The 24,439-nt window shown below is 44.4% G+C and overlaps 6 protein-coding genes across 23 annotated transcripts in view; 3 read left to right on the top strand and 3 right to left on the bottom strand.

Annotated features, from left to right (window-relative positions):
* Nucleotides 1-1,894: 1,894 nt before the first annotated feature.
* On the top strand, nt 1,895-2,416 carry LOC1271588 (26S proteasome complex subunit SEM1). Its single transcript, XM_310410.7, has 2 exons — nt 1,895-2,109; nt 2,232-2,416. The coding sequence occupies exons 1-2, from the start codon at nt 2,022-2,024 to the stop codon at nt 2,351-2,353; spliced, it is 210 nt and encodes a 69-aa protein (XP_310410.3). The 5' UTR covers nt 1,895-2,021; the 3' UTR covers nt 2,354-2,416.
* Nucleotides 2,400-3,817, bottom strand: LOC1271589 (snRNA-activating protein complex subunit 3). The gene is made up of 2 exons (XM_310411.8): nt 2,841-3,817; nt 2,400-2,777 (listed from the first exon to the last, which is right to left on the bottom strand). The coding sequence occupies exons 1-2, from the start codon at nt 3,660-3,662 to the stop codon at nt 2,430-2,432; spliced, it is 1,170 nt and encodes a 389-aa protein (XP_310411.8). The 5' UTR covers nt 3,663-3,817; the 3' UTR covers nt 2,400-2,429.
* A 419-nt stretch (nt 3,818-4,236) lies between these two features.
* On the top strand, nt 4,237-9,254 carry LOC1271590 (ubiquitin thioesterase trabid). 16 transcript variants are annotated; one of them, XM_061642951.1, is made up of 6 exons: nt 4,238-4,698; nt 4,946-5,291; nt 5,418-6,899; nt 6,959-7,415; nt 7,498-7,646; nt 7,718-9,254. In XM_061642951.1, exons 2-6 carry the CDS (start codon nt 5,047-5,049, stop codon nt 7,734-7,736), a joined length of 2,352 nt encoding a protein of 783 aa, XP_061498935.1. In that variant the 5' UTR covers nt 4,238-4,698; nt 4,946-5,046; the 3' UTR covers nt 7,737-9,254. The 16 variants fall into 16 exon arrangements, with proteins under 16 accessions (XP_061498924.1, XP_061498925.1, XP_061498923.1 ...); XM_061642952.1 differs by having other exon boundaries at nt 4,949-5,291; XM_061642950.1 differs by having other exon boundaries at nt 4,238-4,609.
* A 903-nt stretch (nt 9,255-10,157) lies between these two features.
* On the bottom strand, nt 10,158-12,009 carry LOC133391193 (neuropeptide-like protein 31). Its single transcript, XM_061642953.1, has 4 exons — nt 11,829-12,009; nt 11,222-11,297; nt 10,538-10,633; nt 10,158-10,464 (listed from the first exon to the last, which is right to left on the bottom strand). The coding sequence occupies exons 1-4, from the start codon at nt 11,841-11,843 to the stop codon at nt 10,319-10,321; spliced, it is 333 nt and encodes a 110-aa protein (XP_061498937.1). The 5' UTR covers nt 11,844-12,009; the 3' UTR covers nt 10,158-10,318.
* Nucleotides 12,010-14,694: 2,685 nt separating this feature from the next.
* The window catches only part of LOC1271591 (uncharacterized), a 78,353-nt gene continuing 68,608 nt past the window's right edge, over nt 14,695-24,439 (bottom strand). For 2 of the 3 annotated variants that reach the window (XM_061642706.1, XM_061642708.1), the window contains exons 8-19: nt 23,248-23,325; nt 22,994-23,176; nt 22,721-22,911; nt 22,274-22,624; nt 22,115-22,206; nt 18,699-18,921; nt 18,275-18,622; nt 17,654-18,204; nt 17,427-17,566; nt 17,236-17,357; nt 16,950-17,164; nt 14,695-16,866 (exon numbers count right to left, since the gene is read on the bottom strand). In XM_061642706.1, coding sequence (XP_061498690.1) covers nt 16,583-16,866; nt 16,950-17,164; nt 17,236-17,357; nt 17,427-17,566; nt 17,654-18,204; nt 18,275-18,622; nt 18,699-18,921; nt 22,115-22,206; nt 22,274-22,624; nt 22,721-22,911; nt 22,994-23,176; nt 23,248-23,325 — 2,778 coding nt within the window. In that variant the 3' untranslated portion in view covers nt 14,695-16,582. The remainder of the gene's footprint in view (nt 16,867-16,949; nt 17,165-17,235; nt 17,358-17,426; nt 17,567-17,653; nt 18,205-18,274; nt 18,623-18,698; nt 18,922-22,114; nt 22,207-22,273; nt 22,625-22,720; nt 22,912-22,993; nt 23,177-23,247; nt 23,326-24,439) is intronic. The other variant, XM_061642709.1, reaches the window with a different exon arrangement.
* LOC1271592 (uncharacterized) lies at nt 19,783-22,087 on the top strand. The gene is made up of 4 exons (XM_061642710.1): nt 19,783-20,107; nt 20,191-20,385; nt 21,031-21,490; nt 21,566-22,087. The coding sequence occupies exons 1-4, from the start codon at nt 19,938-19,940 to the stop codon at nt 22,016-22,018; spliced, it is 1,278 nt and encodes a 425-aa protein (XP_061498694.1). The 5' UTR covers nt 19,783-19,937; the 3' UTR covers nt 22,019-22,087.

A 24,439-nucleotide genomic window follows, 5' to 3' on the forward strand; every position in this document is an offset into this window, starting at 1 on the left:
TCTGTGTTCTGTTGGTGTGTAAATCGTACCTACACAACTGAATTCATCGAACGCGTTCGAACTGGTGTTCGATCTGTGTTCTGTTGGTGTATAAATCGTACCTACACAACTGAACTCGTCGAACGCGTTCGAACTGGTGTTCGATCTGTGTTCTGTTGGTGTGTAAATCGTACCTACACAACTGAATTCATCGAACGCGTTCGAACTGGTGTTCGATCTGTGTTCTGTTGGTGTATAAATCGTACCTACACAACTGAATTCATCGAACGCGTTCGAACTGGTGTTCGATCTGTGTTCTGTTGGCATGGAAATCGTACCTACACAACTGAATTCATCGAACGCGTTCGAACTGATGTTCGATCTGTGTTCTGTTGGGATAGAAATTATACCTATACAATTCAATAGATCGATCCCGTTCAAACGGATTAATCATTGTTCGCGAATGAACTGAACTGAATTAATTGCGCTCATCATATTGATCCATATTTAAGTAGTTTTTTTAAATAGAATCCTTAAGTGTGTATAAGGCATGGGGTACAATATATGCAGGAGACATTTTTGCTAGTATACGTTTTCTACATGCTAGTTTTTGGTCGGTTTTGCGATGGATTGTGTCGACCAGACAGCCGAGTGTTTAATGTTTTTAAATGATTGGTTTCAACCGCAGAATGAGTACTTCTTTGGCTACAGTATGCGTCTATGGTGGGTAAATGAAAAAGATAACGAGCATTCTTTGTGAATAAAAACCTCATGAAACAAAGAACGAAAGAATCGTCGTTCGCGTTCGGTTCTTTTTGGTGAGCGAACTAGTTCGTTCGCGTTCGGTGAAAAGAATCGTTTTGCCCATGCCTAGTCGTTGGTGTTGATACCCACGTATCTGACCACACGACAATTCATATAGATTTTTGCTCGGAAAGTTAGAAGGCTATATAGGTCATGATAAGATGAAACTTGCCGAAACACATTGCAAGAAAAGGATAGCAATATGATGATGAGTTGTAATACGCCATCTATTGATCAAACCAATGAAGCTGTGGAGCTTTCATTTTTTTTCTATGGATATTCAATTTTCCAGTCGGTTAAGCTTAATCTGTGGCGCTTGGGTATATAGGTCATGATAAGATGAAACTTGTCGAAACACATTGCAAGAAAAGGATAGCAATATAATAATCAGTTTTAATACGCCATCTATTGATCAAACCAATGAAGCTGTGGAGCTTTCATTTTTTTCTATGGATATTCAATTTTCCAGTCGTTTAAGCTTAATCAGTGGCATTTGTGCGGCAACCGTTTGGTCCGGAGCTGCCCAGATAGTCGACGTTCTTCTGTAATTATGCATTACGATTCTGACTGAAAATTACCAATTTGCGCCTTTCTGAATGATCAATAAAATTCGATCTGTAACGTCCGGACTAATATCGCCCACTGTGCACTCAACCCGAACCCCAAACGCAGCGGTATAAACGCATTATACCTTGACCGCTGGAGCACCCGGTGTGCTAGATGAACTGTCATAGAATAAAGCTCTCTTCTTGGCGCGACATTGAACTGAACAGACGTAAGCCACTGACTTCTGCGTATAATTATTTGTGTGCTCTTCCGAATTGTGCTAAATCTTATTTAAACGGCCAATTAACCTTCCGCCAACCGTAAAACGCTTGGTCGTTACAGATCAAAAGATAAATTATTTTGCATTAGAAAATTGTGGTGTATAATCCGTACAATTTGCTCAAGCAACTGTCTAATTTATAATCTATTCCGGGGAGTAACTGTAATTTTATAATTGCAAACAAAAAATGTTATGGCCGAATTACAGCTATTTTTCCCACTATGCAAGTTTGAATGAAATCTTTCCTCGGTACAAGATATATAAAGAAACGAATGAAGCCAATCCTACCTTTCCTACCAACCTTGCAGCAAGCGTGTCACAGCTGTCAAATTTGTGTACGCCAAAATACGCAACTTCATTGTACCGTCCGAGTCATTTTGTTGTTTTAATAAAATATTCACCAAAAAGCATCATGTCGGACAAGGAGAACAAGGATAAACCTAAACTTGATCTCGGTCTTCTGGAAGAAGACGATGAATTCGAGGAGTTTCCCGCCGAAGGTACGTATATAGTTGATAGGTTTGGTTCAAAGTAAGCGCGATTTAGGTTGGTTGAGGTCACGATGGACTTCCGGAAGATTTATCATTGATTGCCTTCGGAACTCGTTCTTTCCCATCGACAGACTGGGCCGGTAACAAGGAGGACGAAGAAGAACTGAGCGTATGGGAGGACAACTGGGACGACGATAATGTTGAGGACGATTTCAACCAGCAACTACGAGCCCAACTCGAAAAGCATAAGTGATCAGTGTTCGGTCGTCTGTCTCGATAACGCAGAAAATCAATAAATGTTAAATTAAATCTCCAATTTGCGTTGCAGTTTATTGTGAAGTAGATGCTTCCTCGCTGTCTGCGTCCTCGTCAGTACGAACCATCGTGAGGGTGTACCGGTGCAGCTCGAAGTCTCCTATTTTCTCTCCATCCTCAGTGTAATGATACGTCTCGAGGCAATTTTCACAAATGTAGGCAGGATCGAAGATGTGTCGAGTGCTGTTCTGTACAATATATTGCGCCTGACAGTGGCCACAGATGTTGCAAGGGACATCTCGAGAAAATCCGTAAGAGTTCAGCCACGGATATCGGGATCGCGTCAGAATGTCTGTCGCCGCCAACAATCGACAATCGCTTATCACGAACAGATGCTCGCAATTTCCTTGGTGCTGATACATCTGAAATAATAAAACGTCATCGTCAGTGTCTGGTAAGCAATGAAGCAACCAAGTGGAGCTTACCTGTGGATATCCCAAGCGAAATTTCAAATCTCCAAAGCGTGTATCTTCCATTCGTGCCGTCTTCAGCTCTCCGATCAAAGATTGTCGATCTGCCCACTTCCGGATCACCCCCGAGTAGTCATGATTAGCATCATCCCGGAAATCATTGTAGAACGTGTCGTGGACGAAAAAGAATCCCGATTTCGGTGGCTTCTCGGTCGGTTCCGCTGTTCTATCCCCGCTTATCTCATAGAACGGCCCCGCATCGCAGTGGCAGAATATTTTGTCCTTCAGTTCTGTCAAATACTGTGAACTAAGCACGTAATACTCCTGACTAAACTTTGGGTGGCCCAATCGTCGTCCTGCTTTGTATTTGAAGGGCTCGTAGAACCGTACAACCAGCACCATTTCGCGGAACGGTGTCAAATCCTTGCGCGTTTCCAAGTCCTGCTTTCGCTCCATGTATTTGTGCCGGTTGTATCGCAGCTTCACGTCTATATTGCGCTGATCTTTCACGCTTTTGCGAGCGGTTACCCTTTGCACACAATTGAAGCGGGCGGCTTTAGCCGGCGTTTCCGCAGGTTTCGGCCTCGAGCATACCTTGTGCGGGAGAAACGTTCTCACGGGTACATCTTTCGAGCTGGACAGTTGGCCCACGTCGACCGATTCCAGCAGCTTATCGAACTCTGCAATATTGCCGTCCAGACCCATCGCTTCCATTATATCGTGATCAGACTCAACTACCCTGTCCAGACGTTCAGGATGCAGTTCGTTCTGGAATTCAGCCAACGCATCCCATACGGATATCACTTTCTCCGTTCTTGGACAATATATATTTTCCATCTTGCTTCACTATTGTTTGCGGAAGGATTGCGGAAGCCTCGCCAACAGATTCACTTTTCCGGGTCGATTGTTCTGCAAAGAAGCTGGCAGGCAGCAAAAAAAGTTGTCAAAATAGTTGAAATGTCGGTTTGTTTACATCTGCATCCAACTTTGCTACTTCCAGGGGTTGTCAACCCTTCAACAAGAAGTCGAAAGTTGTAAAAACGATTCTTTGTTTGAATGATAAGCATGTTTTGTAATACAACATAATGGGCGAAATAAACGACAAAAAATTGAACACATCACCATTATGTTTTGTTTACTCCACAAACCTTTCCCGACAAAAAAAGCCTAAAACCAATAAGAAAAACTTTATCTCAAAACATTGAAGGTGTTTTAAAATTTTAATCTTTAATTGTCAATTATTAACTTAATGATTGAAAATAATAATCTTTTCGCGAGGAAATGTAAAACACAAATCCACAAAATATTATAACTAATTTCACCCGTTATTTTGAACATGAAAAACAGCTGTCCTACACACCGTTGCCTTGAATCGCTCGCTGAATTGCAGTAGCATTTGCACCGGGCCAAAATTACGTAAACTGTCAACCAAAACCTTCAACAAACAGGAAAAAGTCCCAAAGCAGAATGAATACGATGATTTCGTAAATAAATCATCGGAATCGCAATAATACTACATGGATTCGAGGTGTTCGTGAAGTTTCCCCTTTTTTCCTTTAACCAGTAGTTCTAGTGAGCGCAGTACTTTCGCGTGCCCGGTGGTGTGTTTTCTGCTGGCAGTCGAATCTGTGAATCGTCGTGGTGGCGCAACTGTGCTGGGCGCTGAATGGCACAATAGCTGAAGGAAAAAGTGTTGGCTAATAACGCTCGATATTAGCGGGTTACTTACTGCTGGTGTCCGTACGTTTAGGTGCTATTTTTGTTCGCTACGCCAAAGCAAACGGGTCAGTTGGTTCCTCCAAAGCCATACGTGCAGCGATGAACGGACGCATGGCTTACTGAATTTCACTAACATTGCACAGATTTTACTTTGGTTGGTTGTTTTTTTTATTCTGTTTACTTGCAAACATCAGTTGTTTTGAGCTTTCGCGTTGTCAAGCCAGTGTTGATGATGTTTATTTTCCCCCCAATATAAACACACACGCTGCACCAGGCACAGATCACACGCACTCGTTCTTGAAGCAGCTGATTGACCCAAATCGTTCCCGTGCTACCCAAATTGTGTGTGCAATCTTAAACCCTTCATATGCGGTACTATTTCTCTGTTATATTGATAGCAGCAGCTGGCAACCGGTTGGCAACGTACGAACGACAGCATCCGCGAACGAACGCAACTGGCTGCTGGTGAGGAACGCTAGTACGTGCTTTTTGGCTTACTAGTATGTCGGGTTCGTCGTCTACGAACAAGCTAGATCATCAACAACAAGAGCAGGAAACTGAACAGCAGCAACAGCAGCAGCAAGAGCAACAACAGCCGCTAGATGAAACACAGCAACAGGAGCAACAATGTCCCCAGCAGCAACCGAAATGGGTGTGCGAATACTGTACGTACGAGAACTACCCGTTGTCTCTTAAGTGCATCATGTGCAAGGGTCCCAAACCACTGCTTAAGGAGGACATATTTCGGTACGTATCGATGCTAACCCGTGCGCCAAAGCGCGTTCCTCCATGGGAGACCTCCATGAATGATGAACTTTCACTCCCGCTCTCACCTCTCTATTCCATTCTCTTTTCGGTTGGTGTTGTGCGCAGCCTTAGTCCAACGCAGCAGCTCAGTGCGACGAGCCGATCGAACCCAAATCTCGCTAGTGGGGCTGTAAAATCGCCTTCGATCACCGAGCTCGACTCTAATCAGCGATGGCCATGCTCGGCGTGCACCTACCTGAACCTACCCCACACCAGGCGCTGCCTGCAGTGCGATACCGTGCGCAAGGAGGACCAGCAGGATCATCAGCAGCAGCACCACAACCACAACCACCAACAGCAGAAAGTGATAAGCGAGTACGATAGCATTAGCGAACATTTAAACGCGATGAATATTTGCCGAAGTGGTCCCAGCCCCGGAGAGGACGGTATTGTTTCAACTAGCGGCGCAGGTAGTGGCAAGCGCAATCGGAACAATTCGCCCGCTTCGGGCGGCTCGTACGGTTTCAGTTCGCGTCTGGGGACGAACGCAAACGACGGCGAACCGGCGACCGGTAAAGGCTGTGCGAGTGATGCCAAACACTCACCCTCCCCAGTGTCCTCCTCGCCCGTCAGTACGATGAGCCGAGCGGTGGCCAGCTCCCCGGTCAACGCAGGGAAGTGGTTCTGCTCCGTGTGCACGTACGAAAATTGGCCCAAATCGCTCAAGTGTTCGATGTGCTTGCATCCCCGTGATTCCACCACCAGTACGGTGGGCAGTAGAAGCAATCAGGCCGCAGCGAAAGCGTCACCCGAACACGACGAAAACACCATCAATGTGGCTAGCAACATTATGGTGAACAACAAGCGCAACCAGCAGTTCGTGGGCCATGCGGACTCGATCAACAATATGGATGCGTGCAAGCAGGAACGCTACCTGCAGCTGCTGCGCCGGCAGCCGGACTGGGATTGGCTGAACGCTTGCGTAGGCATTGCGGAAAACAATATCGGCGCGGTGGAAGCGTACCTGGAGTGTGGCGGCGATCCGAGCCGAGCCCTCACCTCGGCCGAAGCGTTCCTGATCAGTCGCAACAACTGTGCATTCGATGTGGGCCACACGCTGATTCATCTCGCTATACGGTTCCATCGGGATGAAATGTTACCGCTGCTGTTGGCGCAGATTTCCGGCTCGGGACCCGGCATCAAGCGGGTGCCGGCCTACGTGGCACCCGATCTGGCCAGCGACATACGCCGCCACTTTGCCCAGTCCCTCCGAATACGGAAGGCTTCGTTCAACTGCCAGTTTGTGAACGAGCATGCGACGTTTTCACTGCCGGCCGACATCGAGGAGCTGCCGCTGGTGCTGCAGGAGCAGCTGTACGAGGAGCTGCTAGACAAGGATGCGCAGAAGCAGCTGGAAATGCCACCGCCCGCCTTGAACTGGTCGCTCGAAATCACCGACCGGTTGGGTTCGCGGCTGATGGTGCTGTGGAATCGCAGTGCCGGCGACTGCTTGCTCGATTCCGTCATGCAGGCCACCTGGGGTGTGTTCGATCGCGATAACACTCTCCGGCGGGCGCTAGCCGATAGTTTGCATCAATGCAGTCACATGTAAGCTGCGGAAATAGCTCCTCTTGCATCGCACTAACACCAAACCAATGTAATTGCAGATTTTATCCGCGCTGGAAGGAGAATGAACTGTTCCAGGCGGCATTGCTCCAGTACACCGTGGCCGAGATGCAACTGGAGAAGGATTGGAACACGCTGCTGTCGCTCGCTAGTCACCCGGGCTCGTCGCTAGAGCAGCTGCACATTTTCGCCCTGGCACACATCATGCGCCGACCGATCGTCGTGTACGGTGTCAAGTACGTTAAGAGCTTCCGCGGAGAGGACATTGGATTCGCCCGCTTCGAGGGTGTCTATCTGCCGCTGCTGTGGGAGCAAAGCTTCTGCATCACTTCACCGATCGCACTCGGCTATACGCGCGGTCATTTTAGTGCACTGGTTCCGACCGAACCGTACTCGCGAATCGATGCAACGCGCGACGACCGGGAAGACATTACCTTTCTGCCTCTGATGGACTGTGAGATGAAGCTACTGCCAATTCACTTTTTAACAAAAAATGAGGTAACATCAGAGACCTGCTTGACTTTAACAGAGGCGTGTGCGCTTACTAAAATGTGCAATTTCCATTTCCATTTTTTTACAGATTGGTCGCGAGGAGATGTTACTCCGCCAGTGGCTGGAGGTGTGTGAAACGGAGGGCGGACTGCTCGTCGCTCAGCAGAAGCTCCACAAACGTCCACTATTAGTCGCTCAACTGCTTGAGGAATGGCTTAACCACTATCGTAGAATAGCGTACGTATGTCCAGTCCAAATGAAACATCATCCTTAAAACATATATCTTCCGTCGTTTGTTCCCGTTGCAGGATCTCGAGGCTGTTTTAAATTAGAAATCGTTTACATGTGCTACTGTAGTACATTATTTCGGTACATTGCCCGTATGTCCGGCTAGCGTAACGGATGAGTGCAGGCTTTAAAATGTAAAACAACAACAACAGCAGCAACAAAAAACGCTTACGAGCTAATCTTTCCCTAGTCCTGTTGCACGGGTCATTTTGGAACTACTTATATCAGTGATTCATCCACCATGGTGAGTTAGTTGTTGTAGTTTTGTGTTTGATTACTTCCCCCGATTGCTTCCGATGCTCTAAGCGGGCGCAGTACGCAGAACACGAATGCGTGCATTTGCCCACGTGGCGGCAAACATTACTTTCGAGCTCCTTTCGGTGCATGGTTTTGTTTGGTTTGGTACAAAGTGACGCAACACGGCAGCAGAATGTGTTTGATTGTCACTCGTGAAAAATTAACGCTGTGAAAACAAAACAAACGCAAATCTATTCGTAAATCGTTCCGTTGTGAACGCTGATAATATCATGTTACGACAAAAATATCCAGCACTTAAATAGCTGGCAAGGTTACTACTCTATTCTTATCCAAATCGTATAAAGAGAGTATATTTTTGTATCCCCTTTTTGCTCCCCAGCAATAGTAAATTCATTCCTATTGCATGTTGGCGTGATGGGTCTTTTAATCTTGACCAGTGTTTAACGTCCCGTTTTAACATGTTTGTTCAAGCTACTAAAGTATCAAGTAATCCCTTCATGTAATCGGTTTGGTGGTGCAGATGAAGCATCCTTTCATCTTACTTTTGTGGCACAACATTAGCCCATTATTTGCAACTGGTATGAATTTTTAACTAAGTTACCGGTTTGAAATCTAAATGAACTACGTTTTGTGGATGGCATGTTCCAACGGAGAAATGCATATAAAAGTTCTCCCTGCACATTCTGCATTAAAGTCAATTTTCCAGTTAAGAAAATAATCGTGTGCGTGTATGCCAACGAAAAGAAGATGAGTTTTTTTTTTGCATCTAATCAAACAATGTCGTTTCCCTTTACGGTGCGTTTGGGAGAGAGGAAGTATAAAAAAGAACTGTAAGTTTCCGTGCGTGCATGTTCAATACATTATAATAACAGTAGATAAGCTAATGGAGAACGTTAAGAAGCCGAACAATAATATAATGGATTCATTATTCTAACGAAATCATAAAGCGAACGGCAGTGTAACGGTGAAGTATAACGTAGCCCATGGTATAGTTTCGCTTAGCACAGTGAGTTATTACAATTTCGAGCGGCTATAAACGTGTAAGGATGGCAGAATAGATCTAATCTATTTGAGGCGACAGTTTTCTTTCGTACTACCTATTAATGCCTATTGATACCACAAACACACATACACACACACACAGATTGTTGAATATTGTTAAGTTTCAAAGTGAAGTTCGTTTGCTTTCTTGGGTTCAAAACTGGTAGAATGTGTATATAGTTACGTTTTCAGCTAAACACGCAACACCTGTATGAAGCATATATTTTAAAATAAATTATTGTTTGCTCACAATGTAAACCACAATGTCTGTTTTGTTGCGCAACCTATAAGAATGTATGACGTTAAGAAACGTTTTGAAAGAAATTATGATTGTTGTTTGAATCGACAAACAACAAATAATCAGTGAACACTATTCAGTTTAATCTGGCACTAAAAGTATTTCACTAATGAGTATTTAATGATTTTCAGCTATTATAAGTCCCTCCCATTGAAGTAACCCTTACACGACTATGAACAACAAAACGATGATCTTGTAAATTTGTTCAATTGATAGGATTGAATAAGTTGGGCTATCTATATTGTGAGTGATATTATAGATTAGCACCATGTCCGCTGGAAAGCCTGGATATAGAAGAAATTGTATCCATTTTATGTAGACGATAAAAAGACTATTCAGTGTTTCCAATTCTGTTTAATGTCATCAATTCTATATATCTGTGATGTTTAATCCTCATAGTAATTGCTAACAATACTTATCTACTAGCTGGACACTGCAGTAACAGCAATCTTCAAATCACTTATTGAAGTAAGGAATAGGCAATAGGAAACATTAACCGTAAAGCCAGCAGCAACCACAGAACCGAACCGCAGAACAACAAGAAATGTGCGTTTACTTTTTCGTTTTGTGTGTTTTTATTATTGAAATAGCTCTAAACCAGTTCTCGTCCAGATTTCATCGTGCCAAATATTTGAAGCAAATCTGCTAAAATCTCAGATCCACGGTTACTCTCAAATACCGCAAATCCCGTCCGTCTGTCTGGCCTTGCGCCATTCATGATCGAGCGACCTTGACCAACAAATTCACCCATTGAACGGATCGCCCCCGCATCAAGAGCAAACTTGGCCGAAACCCGTTATAGGTAACATTACTATTAAGGAAAGTGGTTCCCGTCTTTTGAATCGGCAAGTGGACAAAGCAAGTTATTGTGGCGTTTCGTTTGAAACGGTACTTTATTTTAACTCAGTGAAAGACGTACAATAAACTACGAAAAAAAGGGATTCGATTTATCACATGTTGTAGGCAACCAGGGAACCTAACACACTAGAACGCTTAAAGATGTAACGATACAGTGATCTAATCTTTATCGGAAATAGGGTCGAATTCCTCCATAGCCACCATATCCACCGTATCCTCCATATCCACCGTATCCGCCGTACCCGCCGTAACCGCCGTATCCACCGTATCCACCGTTGTATCCTCCATAGCTGCCATATTTACCAGGATATCCTGTGTTGTTTTTTATCACAAAAGTTATTATAATGAGGTTGAGCGTACCTTATGTTTAAAGCATTCTGCTTACCGTAACCATAGCCGTACGGCTGATATCCACCTCCATATCCTCCGTATCCTCCATACCCATTGTATCCGCCATAACCTCCATAACCGCCATTATATCCTGGGAGTGTTAAGTAAACAATACAAAATTTAATATAAACATTAGTTAACTCGATTCATTCGATTGGTGGATTGATTTGTTTCTATTTTACTAAGTCGATCCATTTCAGTGTTTAGTGGGATCGGGTGGAATTATGGCAGAGAACAAACACACATACAGGCGGTCCCCGAGATACACGGTTAATGGGGACCGAAAACGGCCGCAAAATACCGCGTATCTCGAATTTCCGCGTAAGTCGAATGTCGTGATTTCCAGCCAAAATATAACACTAAAATATACACTAATTTTCGTGTAATTTTGCAAGTAAGGGGTGATGTTAGCCAGTTAATTATTTGATATGATTCTGAGTATTTTCCTATGGGAACAAAAATCCCTTCAAGAAAGTTCTGCAAATTTGTATGCGTTAAATAACACACTAGGCCTTATAAAAGGTATCAGCTTACACAATACAACACACAAGGCAGATCAAACAACAACAATTCCGTAAAAAAATATGCCACCGTGGGAAATCGCTTTCCTACCGAATTCATCAAAATACACACAATCGACGGAGATACGAATTCACCACGGTGAATCAATCAATATTACCTGTTCCACCCAGCAGTCCGTATCCGAAGGTGGCGGCCGCGCCGGACACAATCGCAACCAAAACGAGTAACACAACCTGTAAGCAAAGCAATCAATCGAAATGAATAGCAAACAGTACCAAATGGTCAGTTTAATAATTTCAATAATGGTTGACTTAAAGCGCCATGTATGGCCCATTGTTGTTTGTTATACCCGTAACGGTCGTTTTCTATAGTTAAAACCAAATTTAAAATTTTAAACCGTCCAGGTTGAAATGCAGAAACTGATGATAGTGTTTTTTTTTTAATTTTTGTTATAATACAATTTGAGTTTCTTAATCTTGTACAAAGAGTTTTTTCGGTGTACTTATTGACTTACTGACACCACATACTACACTACTTTTAATTTAAACAAAATTTATCTTGTTGGACTGACGAAAATCCACGGTGTTAATTTCTGTATCTCTGGTTTAGTTATTTTTTTAACATTCTGAGAAAAGTTTACTGATAACAAAAAATAAAACTTTTGCAAAAAGATATTTTAACCAATTGCATTACATAGAACAATGCTTTTTCGTTACATCACGCACAAACAATACTACACATTCACTACAACTAGCAACACTTACAGAAGCTCGTAGCATTTTGTACGTTTCTCTTTGTCCTTTTGCACACTTAACACTGTTTCAGTTCAGGGAGTTTAGTACAAGTATGGGCACTGGTGCCGACACGCACAACGGTTCGACGATTCTACTAGCGATCGCAGTAGTAGCTCGATCTCGACTACGCACCCGTTGCTGGGATGCTTTCGCTTTTTATACACACCACCCATCGCAAATGTCCCATCATTGTGTCTCGTGCAGAGAACGCGTTTAACACTAGAAGCTGGGAGAGATGTAAAGCGCGGTTGGCGCATGATCTGGCCAGCGTAGTGGTGTGGCGTGGCGCGAAAAGCAAAAATTCACACATGGATAGGGACTAGGTTACATTTGGGAGCATGTCACTGTTCTCCCAAGACGCAACAAGCGCTTAAACACACACAGACACACACACTTCCGTCCTACTAAACCGTGGTCATCCCCTACAGACATCAGTAACTTATGCGTGTAAGGTTCGGTATCATTTGCCATCATAGACTACACCACCACCTTTCCTTTTCTCATTGCGGAGTGCATTTGAATGGTGCCAATTCAAAGCATTCAACACGTGCGGACACTCAAACACCAACTGCGTTGCGTATACGCAACAGGTAGCCGATGCTTCCTGCAGCTATGAATCATGCGTTGGGCATTGTTTACGGCCCATGCTCCACCAGGTGTGTAGTAGTCAGACACAGTTGGTCCACGGTGATGTTACGGTCCAACTATTGGTGGGTCAAACTTTCAGTAAGGCGGAACACAATGATCACAAAAAAAAACAGGCGACCGACCACGATTGGAACACAAATTGGTGTCCAGGGTCAGTTCGTAACCTTCAACACCAGCACTACTCTTCGGGCATAAACAAGCCGATCTGTTCCGGTGGTCTGTCCCAATGCCCTGCAACGAGTCTTTTTGTAATTGTCAAAAAACAGGTGCAAAGTTTAACACGGCCTCTTAACACCTTCGGTAAGTTTCGGGGAATATTTACTGAAATGACTTCGACACTAATCACACACGATGGTTCTGCATGCCTTCTGTATTAAAGATGGCTCTTTTGGAGATAAGAGGTGAACTCTTATTCAAGGACTTTATGGAAATGTAACCAAACACTTAGGTACGTGCAGAGGCTACGTAAATTACATCCCCCGGGAGGTGCTTCTTCATTAGCAGGAGCTTTATTCAATAGAATGTATTGTTAACTTCTGGCTTGTCTAGCTACACTGTCCCACACATTTGTACACTGTCCTCCACATTTGTTAAACCATAAATCATAGTTGGTACTTTTGCTAATGAATTGTATGTTTTTACACAAGTGGTTAGAATAAAACACAAACATGTTCAACGATGTATGTTGTTGGTTGTGTGTATTGTGTGTTTTATTATTATATTCTTTCAGTTGTTAAACTCATTACAAAAATTCAACTACGTGGCGGTCTACACCTAACTTAACCCTGTGTGGTCTTATTTATATTTTTTAATATTTTTACCCGCAACATGATCTTCACTGCATAGATGACTGATTATCGAGTGATGAGCACTGAGTATAGCATGTATCATGTAATTCAACCAACAAACATGTGTGCTTTTGTCAATGTTCCTTTTTTTTCTGGAAAGCGATTTGATCGAGATGTTGTTCTTATTTCATATTCGTGGCATCACACAAGTTATGGTTATCCTCCTACAGAAAGTAAAGAAATGGGAACGTACAGAAAGTAAAGAAGTAAAACGTACAAGAAAGAAGATCAGGATTGTTTGGGTTAGCTACAGTCATCATGTCACTCGGGTTAACTGCATAGCAGCGCCAGGTATAAATGTCGATAAATTCGATCCTTCAAACCACACGCAGTTTACGATCTTCCGTGCATGATGATACAGTTTTAATATCGTTGTACATATTGCTAATACTTTTAAATAACTATTTGTTTGCCTTCCTCATGCAGCTGCTTACCTTTGACCCAATTCATTCACACCATCACCACCTATGACGATAGACAATTATTAAAACACCCACGCTTATCAACACCAAACCGGCAAGGTAAGGTAAGCATGGCATCTGTTTCGTGGTATCCAGCGCTTTCGCACATGGTAATGTTCAAAACACGAGACGTCCAGTGTGGAATGAAAGTTGGTAGTAGTAGCGCGTTCTTCATACGGCCAAGGTCGTGGTGGGTTAATGACATTAAATTTCAAATACCTCACACCCACTGGTATGGTATGGACAAAAGCGCCCAGATACATTATTAGATGTGGTTGTTTGGGAGAGCTTTACTAAACCATACTGCAAAAGGAGTTGAACGCAAAACTTATGTTAGTGTAGCGGTGACACACTATTACCATAAACTGAAAAGCCGTAAGAAATTTTGTTGAGTGGGTAATTTATACAGCTGTGATAGTGAAAATGTTCCTCAAAACTGCACAAAAACTCTAATATTGCATCGAGCGACAAATAGTGCTGGCCACCGGCTGCAACCACAATGCAGAGAAAACAATTACGCTAACGTTGCATTTTCACACGCTTAAATCTTCGCGCACAAGAGTGAAGCATTCAAACGGCGCGGGTACGTGTCTGCGGGCAGGGGGTGTATATTTATGACACCCCCGATGGCTGATGGTTCTAGTGACGCTTTGACCTCTCTCACACGGCCCAAATGATGTCACGGTAAGCACGACCGTCGCGTTCTTATTGAAGGTATATCGCAAACGCTTTGTACGACTCAAATCGAACATGCAAAACGTACATGTATGCGGTAAAAGAAAAGCTCAAAGTTGATCATATTTTGGAAAATGGGTCATCAACGGATTGTCATCATTTTTCAAACATTCACATTTCAAAGCTCTATACACAAAACGAAGATCAATTTCGACAAAATGTATTTCGCCGCCCTTTTTTCTTTTTCTTTCTTCACTTTTGCTGGTCACGTATCGGGTATAATTGTAGTATAAATCGTACTATGGTGCTGGCTATTTCATGGAGGGGGGTTTCTTTATAATATTCCTTCAAGTTTCTGTTGCTTTCGCCACTTGGTTATGGGTGACACTGTACATCAAAAAAACACGATACAAGAAACAAAAGCTATATATCGCACAAGTAAACGTAGGATTTCATATCATGTTGGCTAATTGTTCGGTAACGTAGCATGTTTGTTGTGTTTACAGGTGAGTGTTGAAATTACTCCAAAAAAATAAAAATGATAATAAATCTCCACACTAGTGCTAGGACAACACTACTACTGACGGAGCAAAGCAGTTTGCAAACACTAACAGTCAGAATTACATTTTTTTTTTCTTCGTCACAATAATCTTGTGAGTGTATTGTTAAAGGGAGTTTTAATATAATGTGTCTATATCCATATGTTTACACATCGCATTTGTTTACTTTTTAATTCATCTATTCATGCTCGAAATTGCAATCGGTGCAGTTTTCGTGTTATTATGGCGTTACAAATGAATCATCATTCTGGAATACTTTGTATGCGTAAGCAAAACCCCAGCAGTGGGTAGTGGGTAGGGCAATTCTTTACGTGTGCAAACGCAGCCATGCTGCTTGCCTTCACCGCGATGCACTGCTACTCGCACCCCCTTATCCAGACGTGGTCCGTCATGACTTGATTTGCTGGGTTTTTTTTTTAATAAAGAGCTGCGTGTAACAAAAAAATAACGTAACGCACAGTACGAATGTTCTACCTATATTTACCATTACATTTTACTTCGGTTACGAATGTATACACACATTGGCCAGTCCCGTCTGGCCGGGTACAGGCTCCTGATGCTGCTTGGGGTTTCGGACTAGCGGACTCTCATATTTACACCACACCCGAGCTGAAGTGCAAGGCTTCTTCCTACACACTTCCGAATTGGCTGTTAACTGATTCAATTTTGGATTGGATTGGCGCCTATGACGCTCATCGTCCATGTTTCTTGCTACGTTCCCAAAAGCACGTACGATTACTCATCGGGCCGCGTATGTATTTTTACAATTATAAACATGGTTTATAAATAGTCACGGTACAGTGTTAGGTGCTAGTATATATATATTGATAGTCTTACACACTGTATTATGTATTAGGAGGGAGGGTATGATCGATAGTTAAAATTGTGCACAGATGACGCTCGATACACGAAACGAAACAACGGAAAAGGCTTATTAGATTATAGCAGCGGAATATCTAGCGTTGATGCCGGTAACTTTTATCTGTTTGCAATAGGCTACAATAATACGAGCAGGATTCTATCTTGGCTAATACACTCAAAACAAAACGGGCTAAGCACGACGGTGTACTTGGGCGTACGATAATATTCGCACAAGTACACTGGAATAGTGCAGTCAGCGCGTGTGGCTAACGAACAGGAACCGGTAACCTGGTGCGGGGCGAAAGCGACCCGATGCACACACCTTTACCTTTGCCCCTTGGGTGTTTATGCACAGTTAGTTGACATCATCGTGTTCTTATTGTCTTGTGGCATTAGCAACTGTGCTTGCTACATGCACTTGGTTTCAAAATCGTTAAAAAAGGCTCCACGTACCGCACCGTGTGGCGGTTGGAACGGGACCTAAGCAACACAAAATGGCAAAACAAATCTGCAAGACCAGCTTGCAGCACAACAAAACAAAAAATTGCATCGTCACTGATGCCACCCGGAGATACCTTTTTGGAGCCTTCGTAGTGCTCTGGTATTCAAACAAAGGTTACAAAAGAAAAAACAACAAACTAGTGGAACGAGTCACTTTTCAGCGCAGGATTTCACACCTTCCAGAGCAACAGGTGATTGGTGCTGTCTTCGCGACCCGCCACCTCACTCAGCGTGTTGTTCCCTGCGCTTCGGAAATCCTCGTACCCGTCGCCGCCGGATATAACCAGCAGGTCTTGCTGTAGGGACGCTTTGTTCGACTTTCCGCCCGGCTGAGTCGATGGTCCACCGCCAGACGGGACGCTTCCTTCCGATGCCAACAGCTCCGCACTGTCCCCGTCCGGTGATTCGACAAACGTCAAAAACCGCACATGTCCCGTATGGCCGTGAGGAAGACCTGTGGGAGAAAAATTACACCAGAGATCCGTTTAGTCACTGCCAGAAAACATTGCCATGGTTGGTAAAAAAAAAATCGCGCACCTGTCACTGCCGGCATCGATGATCCTTTGGCAACGTTGTGAGCGCCTATCGTGAGCAGTACACCGGCACTGGTGCCGACCCAGATTAGGTCCTTGCAAGCCAGCAGCGATGTCACCCGCAGACAGGCTGCTTTATGCTGCCGGATGATGTCATCACAGTTCGAGAGCATCTTGTTCACGGAGGGCGCTAAGTTTACCTCAAAAATTATCTCAAAGCTGCAAAAGAAAGGTTAAAGCGGGGAGTGAGAACATGGACAGAACTTTGCAACGGTCAACAACCGCTGTACCTTTCGTGATGGCAACATTTGATGTGGGCAGAGTTCTGCACAGAAATCCACACGTAGTCGTTTAATACTGTCATATTTGTGATTGGCTTGGAGTCGTTCGATATTTGAATTTGGCTGTCGATCTGAGAAGTAACAAAAGCATCGTTTAGTACAAGCACACTTATCTTATCTTAAAAAAACACCTGACTTACTTGTAAAGTTTTCGTGTTTAATACTTTAATAGTTCCCTGTATTGCGCACCACAGCTTCCCGTGTACGTTAAGCAGCTTCACGACGGGATTGCTCACTGTGCCGACTGTCACCGTCAGTGGAGATGAGACATTCCAACCAGCTGCAAACAAAAGGGGGAGAGAAACATTTCAACCCGTAAGATATCAGTTACTCCCATCACTTTTCCAATTTCTACGACGCTACTCACTTCGATCCCTGGAATACACGCAAATATCACCATTCGCGAGGGATACAAAGACACGATTATCTAGGTACAGGATCGAGTACACTGCACTCACGTGCGGTATCTTTATCTTGTTCTTCTTGATCCGAATGTTGTCGGTGCAGTTGTACACGTGTATGCAACCGTCCTCGGTGCCCAGCCACATGGTCGATTGTTGATTTTCTGTCTCCTCGGCTGCGTTCGTGCTAGCCGTCGAATCCTGCTGTCGGTGGTTCGGCGTTAGGGAAGCGCTGGTAGTGCATGACTGATTCGACGCAACACGTTCCGGCTGACTTTCGGCGTCCGATTCTTCACTAGAGCTGCCGGAATCGAGCTGAACGTTGGAGTCGTTGTTCGTTAACGCCCGTGGTGTACTGCTGCTACTACTGTCGGTCGATTTGAACGAACCCTTACGTTCGGCCACTTTGGAAGGGGAGCTGACAACGGTGGCGTTATTCGGTCTGTTCGATACGCCGCTGTTAACCGATGCATCCACGATTGCTATATTGACGTTCAGCAAGGATGAGTTTGGTACACTGAAATAAATAACAGGAAAGAGATCAGCCTTACGTGTTAGGCTTTATTCAGCAATCCTCATTCGCTTACCGTTCTTCACTTGCCGGCACCGACGAGACGCACAGTATGCGTGCATTGCACACACCGTTACAGCTCGTTACGGACGGTTCTGGCACTAGGCTGAGTACACACACCTGACCTACGTATCCATCGCTGTTGCACACCCACACGTCCTTCTGCACGCCGAGCGTCGGTGAGGCACAGGTGAATTGCAGACCGGCCCGTGTCTTGCGGATCGGCACGGATACGAAAAACTCCGGTATTTGGCATCGCTCCACACTGTTTGCCAGTTTCTGCTTAGCCTCCGCAAAGATCTCCTCCCACTGGGTGCGTTTTTCGGGCTTCGAAAACACTACCGTCATGTTTTGGATACCACTGCTGCAAGATCAAATTAGATCAGTGAACGATCGATAAATAGGCTACGAAGGCTGTAGACTAGTTGCGCTTTACTTACGAAGTGTTCCACGTCAACTCCAGCACATTCAGCTGCGCATCGTTGGTTTGGCGTTCTGCGAGCTGGCGCTGAATTTCACGCTGCAGCTCCCGAATTGCCTCCTCCAACGACCCGTGAGGACATCGTAAGCTGGCGGTTAGGTCGGAAATCTGGATCAGCTTGCTGCTATCCTCGGTGAGATGTTCGATCTCCTTCATGATGCGTCTGACATTCTCATCTTTAGCTAAAATGATTTAGGATGATAACAAAATTTAATAGTTGTTTTCTGTAATTTCCAAAACCTTGACCTTCTTTTCAAATTTATTTGAAGTTCAATTCGATTTTCGATGCCTGACAAAACAAGGATTTATCAAGGATTTAGTAGTCACTCAGCGATGTTCAGTCAATCATATAGAGGCATATAGCCAGATGCCAATGAAACGAAATATAAACTAACGTAGCTAAATTCCAAAATCGATATAGAGCCCACACCACAACCTCTACGACCCCATGTTGTATATTAGGACCATGTTTAATAACAATCATCTGAATTTCAAATTTGAGACCAACATTTAAAGAATTCAACGGTATCCACAACACCAGATGTGGTTCAATTCAAATACAAACTATCATTGAAAAACTGAAATACCACCATCTGTCGTAGAAATATAGCAAAAAATGATTTCAACTAAGATTTTAGTGTCAGAAGAACAATAACACAAAAACTTCGTTCCGCAATACGCGTATGTTGGATCTATTGTTTACGCTGAGAGCAATAAACTGGTGAAACAACCAATAGACGTGGAGCCGTACCACGTTCGGAGCCATAAATCATCAATCCAAGAAATCGAACCTGTGTTAGTACATTCCATGCTGCACTTTCTATCGTTACCAATGGAACATCGCATATCAAGATGCGACGATATACCGCAAACGAAACAGCATGCACACAACGCACGTCATGTAAACGGCGCCGTGAGTGCCGCAAAATAAGCCTTATCAATTCCATTGATATGACCACGTTCGGTACGCCACCATACCGGAGGGTGGCAAACCGCTTTATCTAGCTCTAGTTTTTTTTTATAGTATTCTTTAGCCCCGTTGGACCTACGGCTGCAGCAGCCCCACGATCCAGCGACAGTTCGTCTGCAACGCTCCGGCCACCATCACCTGGATCGTACGAATCTAGTGCTTAGCTCAGCATCGGTTTCCCTCATCCTGCACTCCGCTCTGTGCCGTGTTCCGCAACGCGATTCCGACATGCCGAAAACCGCCGAAACTAAGTTTGTCAACTCGCTCTTCCTAACCAACCTCATCCAAACGCAGTACGGTGAGACGGAGGTGAAAATCAAGGCATACGATGTCGAGCCAGCGTCGGTGGACATTAACGATCCCTACGCAAGATCGTCCATGAACCGGATCCTCATTAAGTGTGTACAATTTGTGTGCAAGACATGAAGCAGCGTTTTCTTCCAGCACTGACATGCCCCATTCTTCTACACCTCCTTCCCAGGTACACGTCGAAGGAAAACCCCACCGAAGCGGTCATTACGTTTGTGGCGAAAATTAAACCCACCGAAGGGCTGCTAGTCGAGCAGTTCAAAAAGGCCGATGTGTTCGAGAAGGAAATTCTCATGTACAAGTCGGTACTGCCCAGCATGGTAACGATGATTGCCAAGCTCGGTAGTGTTATCGAGCTAGCGCCACAGTAAGTATAGACACATAGAACTGGAAAATCTACTGCTTACCTTCCTCGATTGATTTAGATCGATTCGAACGCTCTACGTGGAATGGTCAGCTGATGCGTTCTGCAGAAGCCATTATATAATATCGTAGACTTAATGATTAGACAAACGATATGGTCGCGTGCATTCAGTGCTTACGTTTGAAATTGTTCGCTCCAGTACAACCCAACAGGCGAACGGGCCATAAACCGTATCGGCGTGCCATTGAAAGCAACAACAAAAAGAACTCTATACGCGGACAATCTTTTATTTTGGTTTTGTGTGCTTGGTACAAAGCATATCGCTATCTAGCAACAGATAGCCGACAATTCACAACTACCTCTCACTTGGTGATAAAGCGACCGTTACGTTATCGGATATCGGGAAAATGAATAGGCGCATTTTTGGAGCGCACTGCCCAATTGGCAATATGATGACTAATCATCACATCAGATAGCAGCTGCCGAGAAGGATTGATCGCGAATGTATAGCTTGGAGCATCGATGTGTCATGCTTCAGCCCTATCAAGAGTGATAGATTAATGAAATAATTTAATTTGTTAAGAAACGACCAACCGTTTCAATATAAGTATCCATTAAAATTTTAAAATCCCTTTATCCCTGTCACAGACTTATCTACTCCTCGGAGACACCATCCGATCTGGTCGTGCTCGAGGATCTTACTGCGCGCGGTTACAGCGTGGAGAACCAAACGCTCGGCCTTTCATACGAGCAGAGCAAGATGGCGATCGAAAAGCTGGCCTTCTTCCATGCTGCCAGCGCTATGATGCTGTCGGAAAATGGACAAGCGTTTCCCAAGTTTACCAAGGGTACGTTCCACGCCGAGCACAAGGATAAACTGAGCTACTTCCCCGATACGATCCGTATGGTTGGCGAAATGGCTGCCGAGCTGGACATTAGCCAGCCGATGGCGGACAAGCTTCTGAAGCTTCCGGCAAAAGCGCTGCAGAAAGCAATCGAAGCGTACGAGAGTGATTTCAAAGGATTTAAGGTGCTAAACCACGGTGACTTCTGGACCAACAACATTCTGTTCAAGTACCAGGGCAACGAGCTGCTGGATGCAATTTTCGTAAGAGTCTTTACCTTTTACTTCCAGCTAGTCTCTACGCGACTTCTAAATGATTTTTTTTTGTCGGCAATACAGGTGGATTTCCAAAACTGTGTCGTCGGGTCGCCAATCATCGATCTAGTATATTTCCTGGCTGCCTCACCCGCACACGAAGTGCTCGAGAAGCATCGGGACGAGCTGGTGTACATCTACCACGAAACGCTCGTACTGCTGTTGCAAAAGATGGGTTACATGAAGTCCATTCCCTCCTTGCTCGAGCTGCAGGTGGAGCTGCTCAAACACGGCTCCCTGCAGGTGATCTACGCCCTGACTGTGTCGCCGTTTATGCGTACCAAGGATGCACACAATACGCCTCCGATGCAACCGACCCTGCATAGTCCCAACCAATCCACCAACGTAAAGCAGGTTCTGCGTGCCCATGCTCCGAGCATTGTAGCGCAGCTTAAGGCGTACGAAATGGTTGGCTTGCTCGATTGGGGAGCCAACGAGAGCAAAATTAAGGGCCTTATGTCGCGCTTCCAACGTTAAGACTCGCGAGAAATGGCTTATAGCTTGTCATTCAATACAACGGTGGAAATAAACGCAAAGCTGTTTGGATGTCAATGGCGTTGGAGTTTTACTTACACTTCACAATTTCCAAATCGTCCAGCGAAATCTTCGTGAGATATTTATACTTGTTCGTATCCAACGTCGACGCAACGCTACCCGGACAGGTCCTGGAAGAATAGTGTTAGGTCGGTGTTTATATTTTATCCCCCACAATAATCCGCTTCTACCACTTACATATTGGTTTTTCGTATCGTTCCACTCCTTCGCTTGATGCTCGTTATCACCAGAAGGTCGTTGAAGAGAAAAAAGCCACGCTCTTTGCGCGTCACCTGCCCCGAAGGCATCGACACCAGGTCGAACAGCAGGAAGGCTCGCTCGGGCGTCACCAGGTCGTTCATACCCTCAATCACACCCTCCAACTCGCGCAGTGCCGTTTCACGTTGCCCATTCTCCAGCGCTTCCTTCTCCTTGCAGTTCAAAAACATAAGTATGTCGTGTACAAGCTTTAACGCTTCCTGCAGCGGCTTCTGGTCCGGGTGTGTCACATCCGTGTGCTTAATCAGTCTTGTGAAGATAAGTTCGTAGCTGCACAAAAAACAACAAAATAAACGGAGCAAAGAGTAACGATTGTTAGCCGCAGGAATTCTTACAGAAGTCGACCTTCCCCGAAACGTAACATACTTTGGAAACTTTTGCACGGGTTTGATCAGCAGGTTGTCCAGCGAGAGTTTGCCCTTGTGTTCCCGGGCCATGGCTTCCAGAAACCTTGCAAATGCGGGACACTTTTGTCGCGCGCTACGGATTGCATCCTTCGCTCTATTCCAGTTGTTTACGAACGAGGTGTACGTGTCGAGTATTACCGGTCGGGAAAACTGGTGTACGATGTGAATCGAGAACCCAAAAAGTGGTTAAGAGTGCTGCCCATCCTACTCGCGTGAAACCGATCACACTTACCACGTCTACGAACGCGTCGCCAATCATTTGCATCTTGTCCCAGGAGTCCAATCGGCGTCGCAACTCCTCCAAAAATCGTTCGTGGATGTTCAGAATCGCTGGAACCATAAAGAATATCTCGTCCACCGTCTGCACATCTACTAGGCCAGCATTTTCTGGAGACTTTAGTTGATTAAGGTATTTCTGCAAAGCGCAACGAATCAGTTGAAATAGGTTATATGATACTCAGTGAATCGATTGCAGCCGCTACTTACCAGTACGATCGTTTGTAGCGATTCTACGTACGACTTTTCGGTGTTGAACAGCTCCACCACCACATGAGTTCGTGTATCCTAAGAGAAGAATGGGGAAGGAGACATAGAGTGTGTGTGAGAGAGAGTGTGTAAGAGAAAATAATAAGCACACATCACATATATGTATTAGGTCAGGCTTCCTGCCTTCATTTACAACTTGACAAGCCGAACGATTTGGTTAAACTTCGCTCGAGGACCGATTCGGATCCGAGACTGAACTACAACAGCCTGTCGACCCACCGATATGAGGAACGGTAAAATCGGTAACTGAATTAAAATCTCATTCCTGTTAAAAGCTTTTCATGTAGCAGTAATTGAATTTCCTTCACAACTTTTCGCTACGGCTTGCACACGCTCGGCCAATGACAATGGGGCGAGATTGGAGGTGAAGGGATCGAATCGGTCGGACGGATTGATGTGTAACACCGGGACCCGCTTTGTACCGGGGAACGTAACGAGGGCAGCATCCAATCAAGCAAGCAAAACGGAAGTGGTTGAGTGAATTGATGTATATGGATCGATCGATGGATGCATTAAAGAATGGGTGCATGATTTGGATGTCATACGAGAGAGCAGCACAATCCAGGGCCACTAAAACAGCACCACGATCAAACGGGCCGCTGGCTATATGGAGCGACCGTTCTATTGAACATGAACGGTTGACAAACAACAACAAAAAAGCATGACCACGGGTCAAGCTCTTGCCCGTGTAGCATGACGGGTGAGGTTTTGTTTTGTTTATTAATGATAGTAAAAAAAAAAACAAGCTCAACGATTGCACCACGTAACTGCAGGCTATTATAAATAGCTTTAGAAAATCAATATGAGTAAAATTCAATTACAAGTTGGTTCTTTCGTTGCATTTCGTTGCACGAAACCAAAAAATCCAGCAAGAACATTCAAAACACTTAATTAGCGTTTCAATTATTCACTTAGACTTGTGTCATCCAGACTTTTCTCAGACACAAATTTAAATCAATTGTGCTTTCCATTACAGTATTTTCCATTGTTTAATCCATTTTTTATTACTTACAGTTGTACAGACCAACAAACAATACGTAAATTTATTCATAAAACAAATGGTTAAAAGACTCATTTATTAAATAACTTGAATATTTCTTCAAGATAATATCACGCTTCAAATTGAAGGATT

Source organism: Anopheles gambiae, chromosome 2 (assembly GCF_943734735.2).
Source record: "Anopheles gambiae chromosome 2, idAnoGambNW_F1_1, whole genome shotgun sequence".
In the NCBI taxonomy this organism is placed as follows: Eukaryota; Metazoa; Arthropoda; class Insecta; order Diptera; family Culicidae; genus Anopheles; species Anopheles gambiae.

Excerpts from the sequence above, each read along its gene's own strand:
- LOC1271588 (XM_310410.7), top strand. The coding sequence starts at position 2,022 with ATGTCGGACAAGGAGAACAAGGATAAACCTAAACTTGATCTCGGTCTT. Across the intron at positions 2,110-2,231 it reads CGAGGAGTTTCCCGCCGAAG|ACTGGGCCGGTAACAAGGAG; the intron begins GTACGTATATAG and ends TCCCATCGACAG.
- LOC1271589 (XM_310411.8), bottom strand. The coding sequence starts at position 3,662 with ATGGAAAATATATATTGTCCAAGAACGGAGAAAGTGATATCCGTATGG. Across the intron at positions 2,778-2,840 it reads TTCGCTTGGGATATCCACAG|ATGTATCAGCACCAAGGAAA; the intron begins GTAAGCTCCACT and ends TTATTATTTCAG.
- LOC1271590 (XM_061642938.1), top strand. The coding sequence starts at position 5,047 with ATGTCGGGTTCGTCGTCTACGAACAAGCTAGATCATCAACAACAAGAG. Across the intron at positions 6,900-6,958 it reads TTGCATCAATGCAGTCACAT|ATTTTATCCGCGCTGGAAGG; the intron begins GTAAGCTGCGGA and ends ATGTAATTGCAG. Across the intron at positions 7,416-7,497 it reads ACTTTTTAACAAAAAATGAG|ATTGGTCGCGAGGAGATGTT; the intron begins GTAACATCAGAG and ends ATTTTTTTACAG.
- LOC133391193 (XM_061642953.1), bottom strand. Across the intron at positions 10,634-11,221 it reads CGGACTGCTGGGTGGAACAG|GATATAATGGCGGTTATGGA; the intron begins GTAATATTGATT and ends TAACACTCCCAG. Across the intron at positions 10,465-10,537 it reads GCCGTACGGCTATGGTTACG|GATATCCTGGTAAATATGGC; the intron begins GTAAGCAGAATG and ends AAAACAACACAG.
- LOC1271592 (XM_061642710.1), top strand. The coding sequence starts at position 19,938 with ATGCCGAAAACCGCCGAAACTAAGTTTGTCAACTCGCTCTTCCTAACC. Across the intron at positions 20,108-20,190 it reads ATGAACCGGATCCTCATTAA|GTACACGTCGAAGGAAAACC; the intron begins GTGTGTACAATT and ends CCTCCTTCCCAG. Across the intron at positions 20,386-21,030 it reads GTTATCGAGCTAGCGCCACA|ACTTATCTACTCCTCGGAGA; the intron begins GTAAGTATAGAC and ends TCCCTGTCACAG.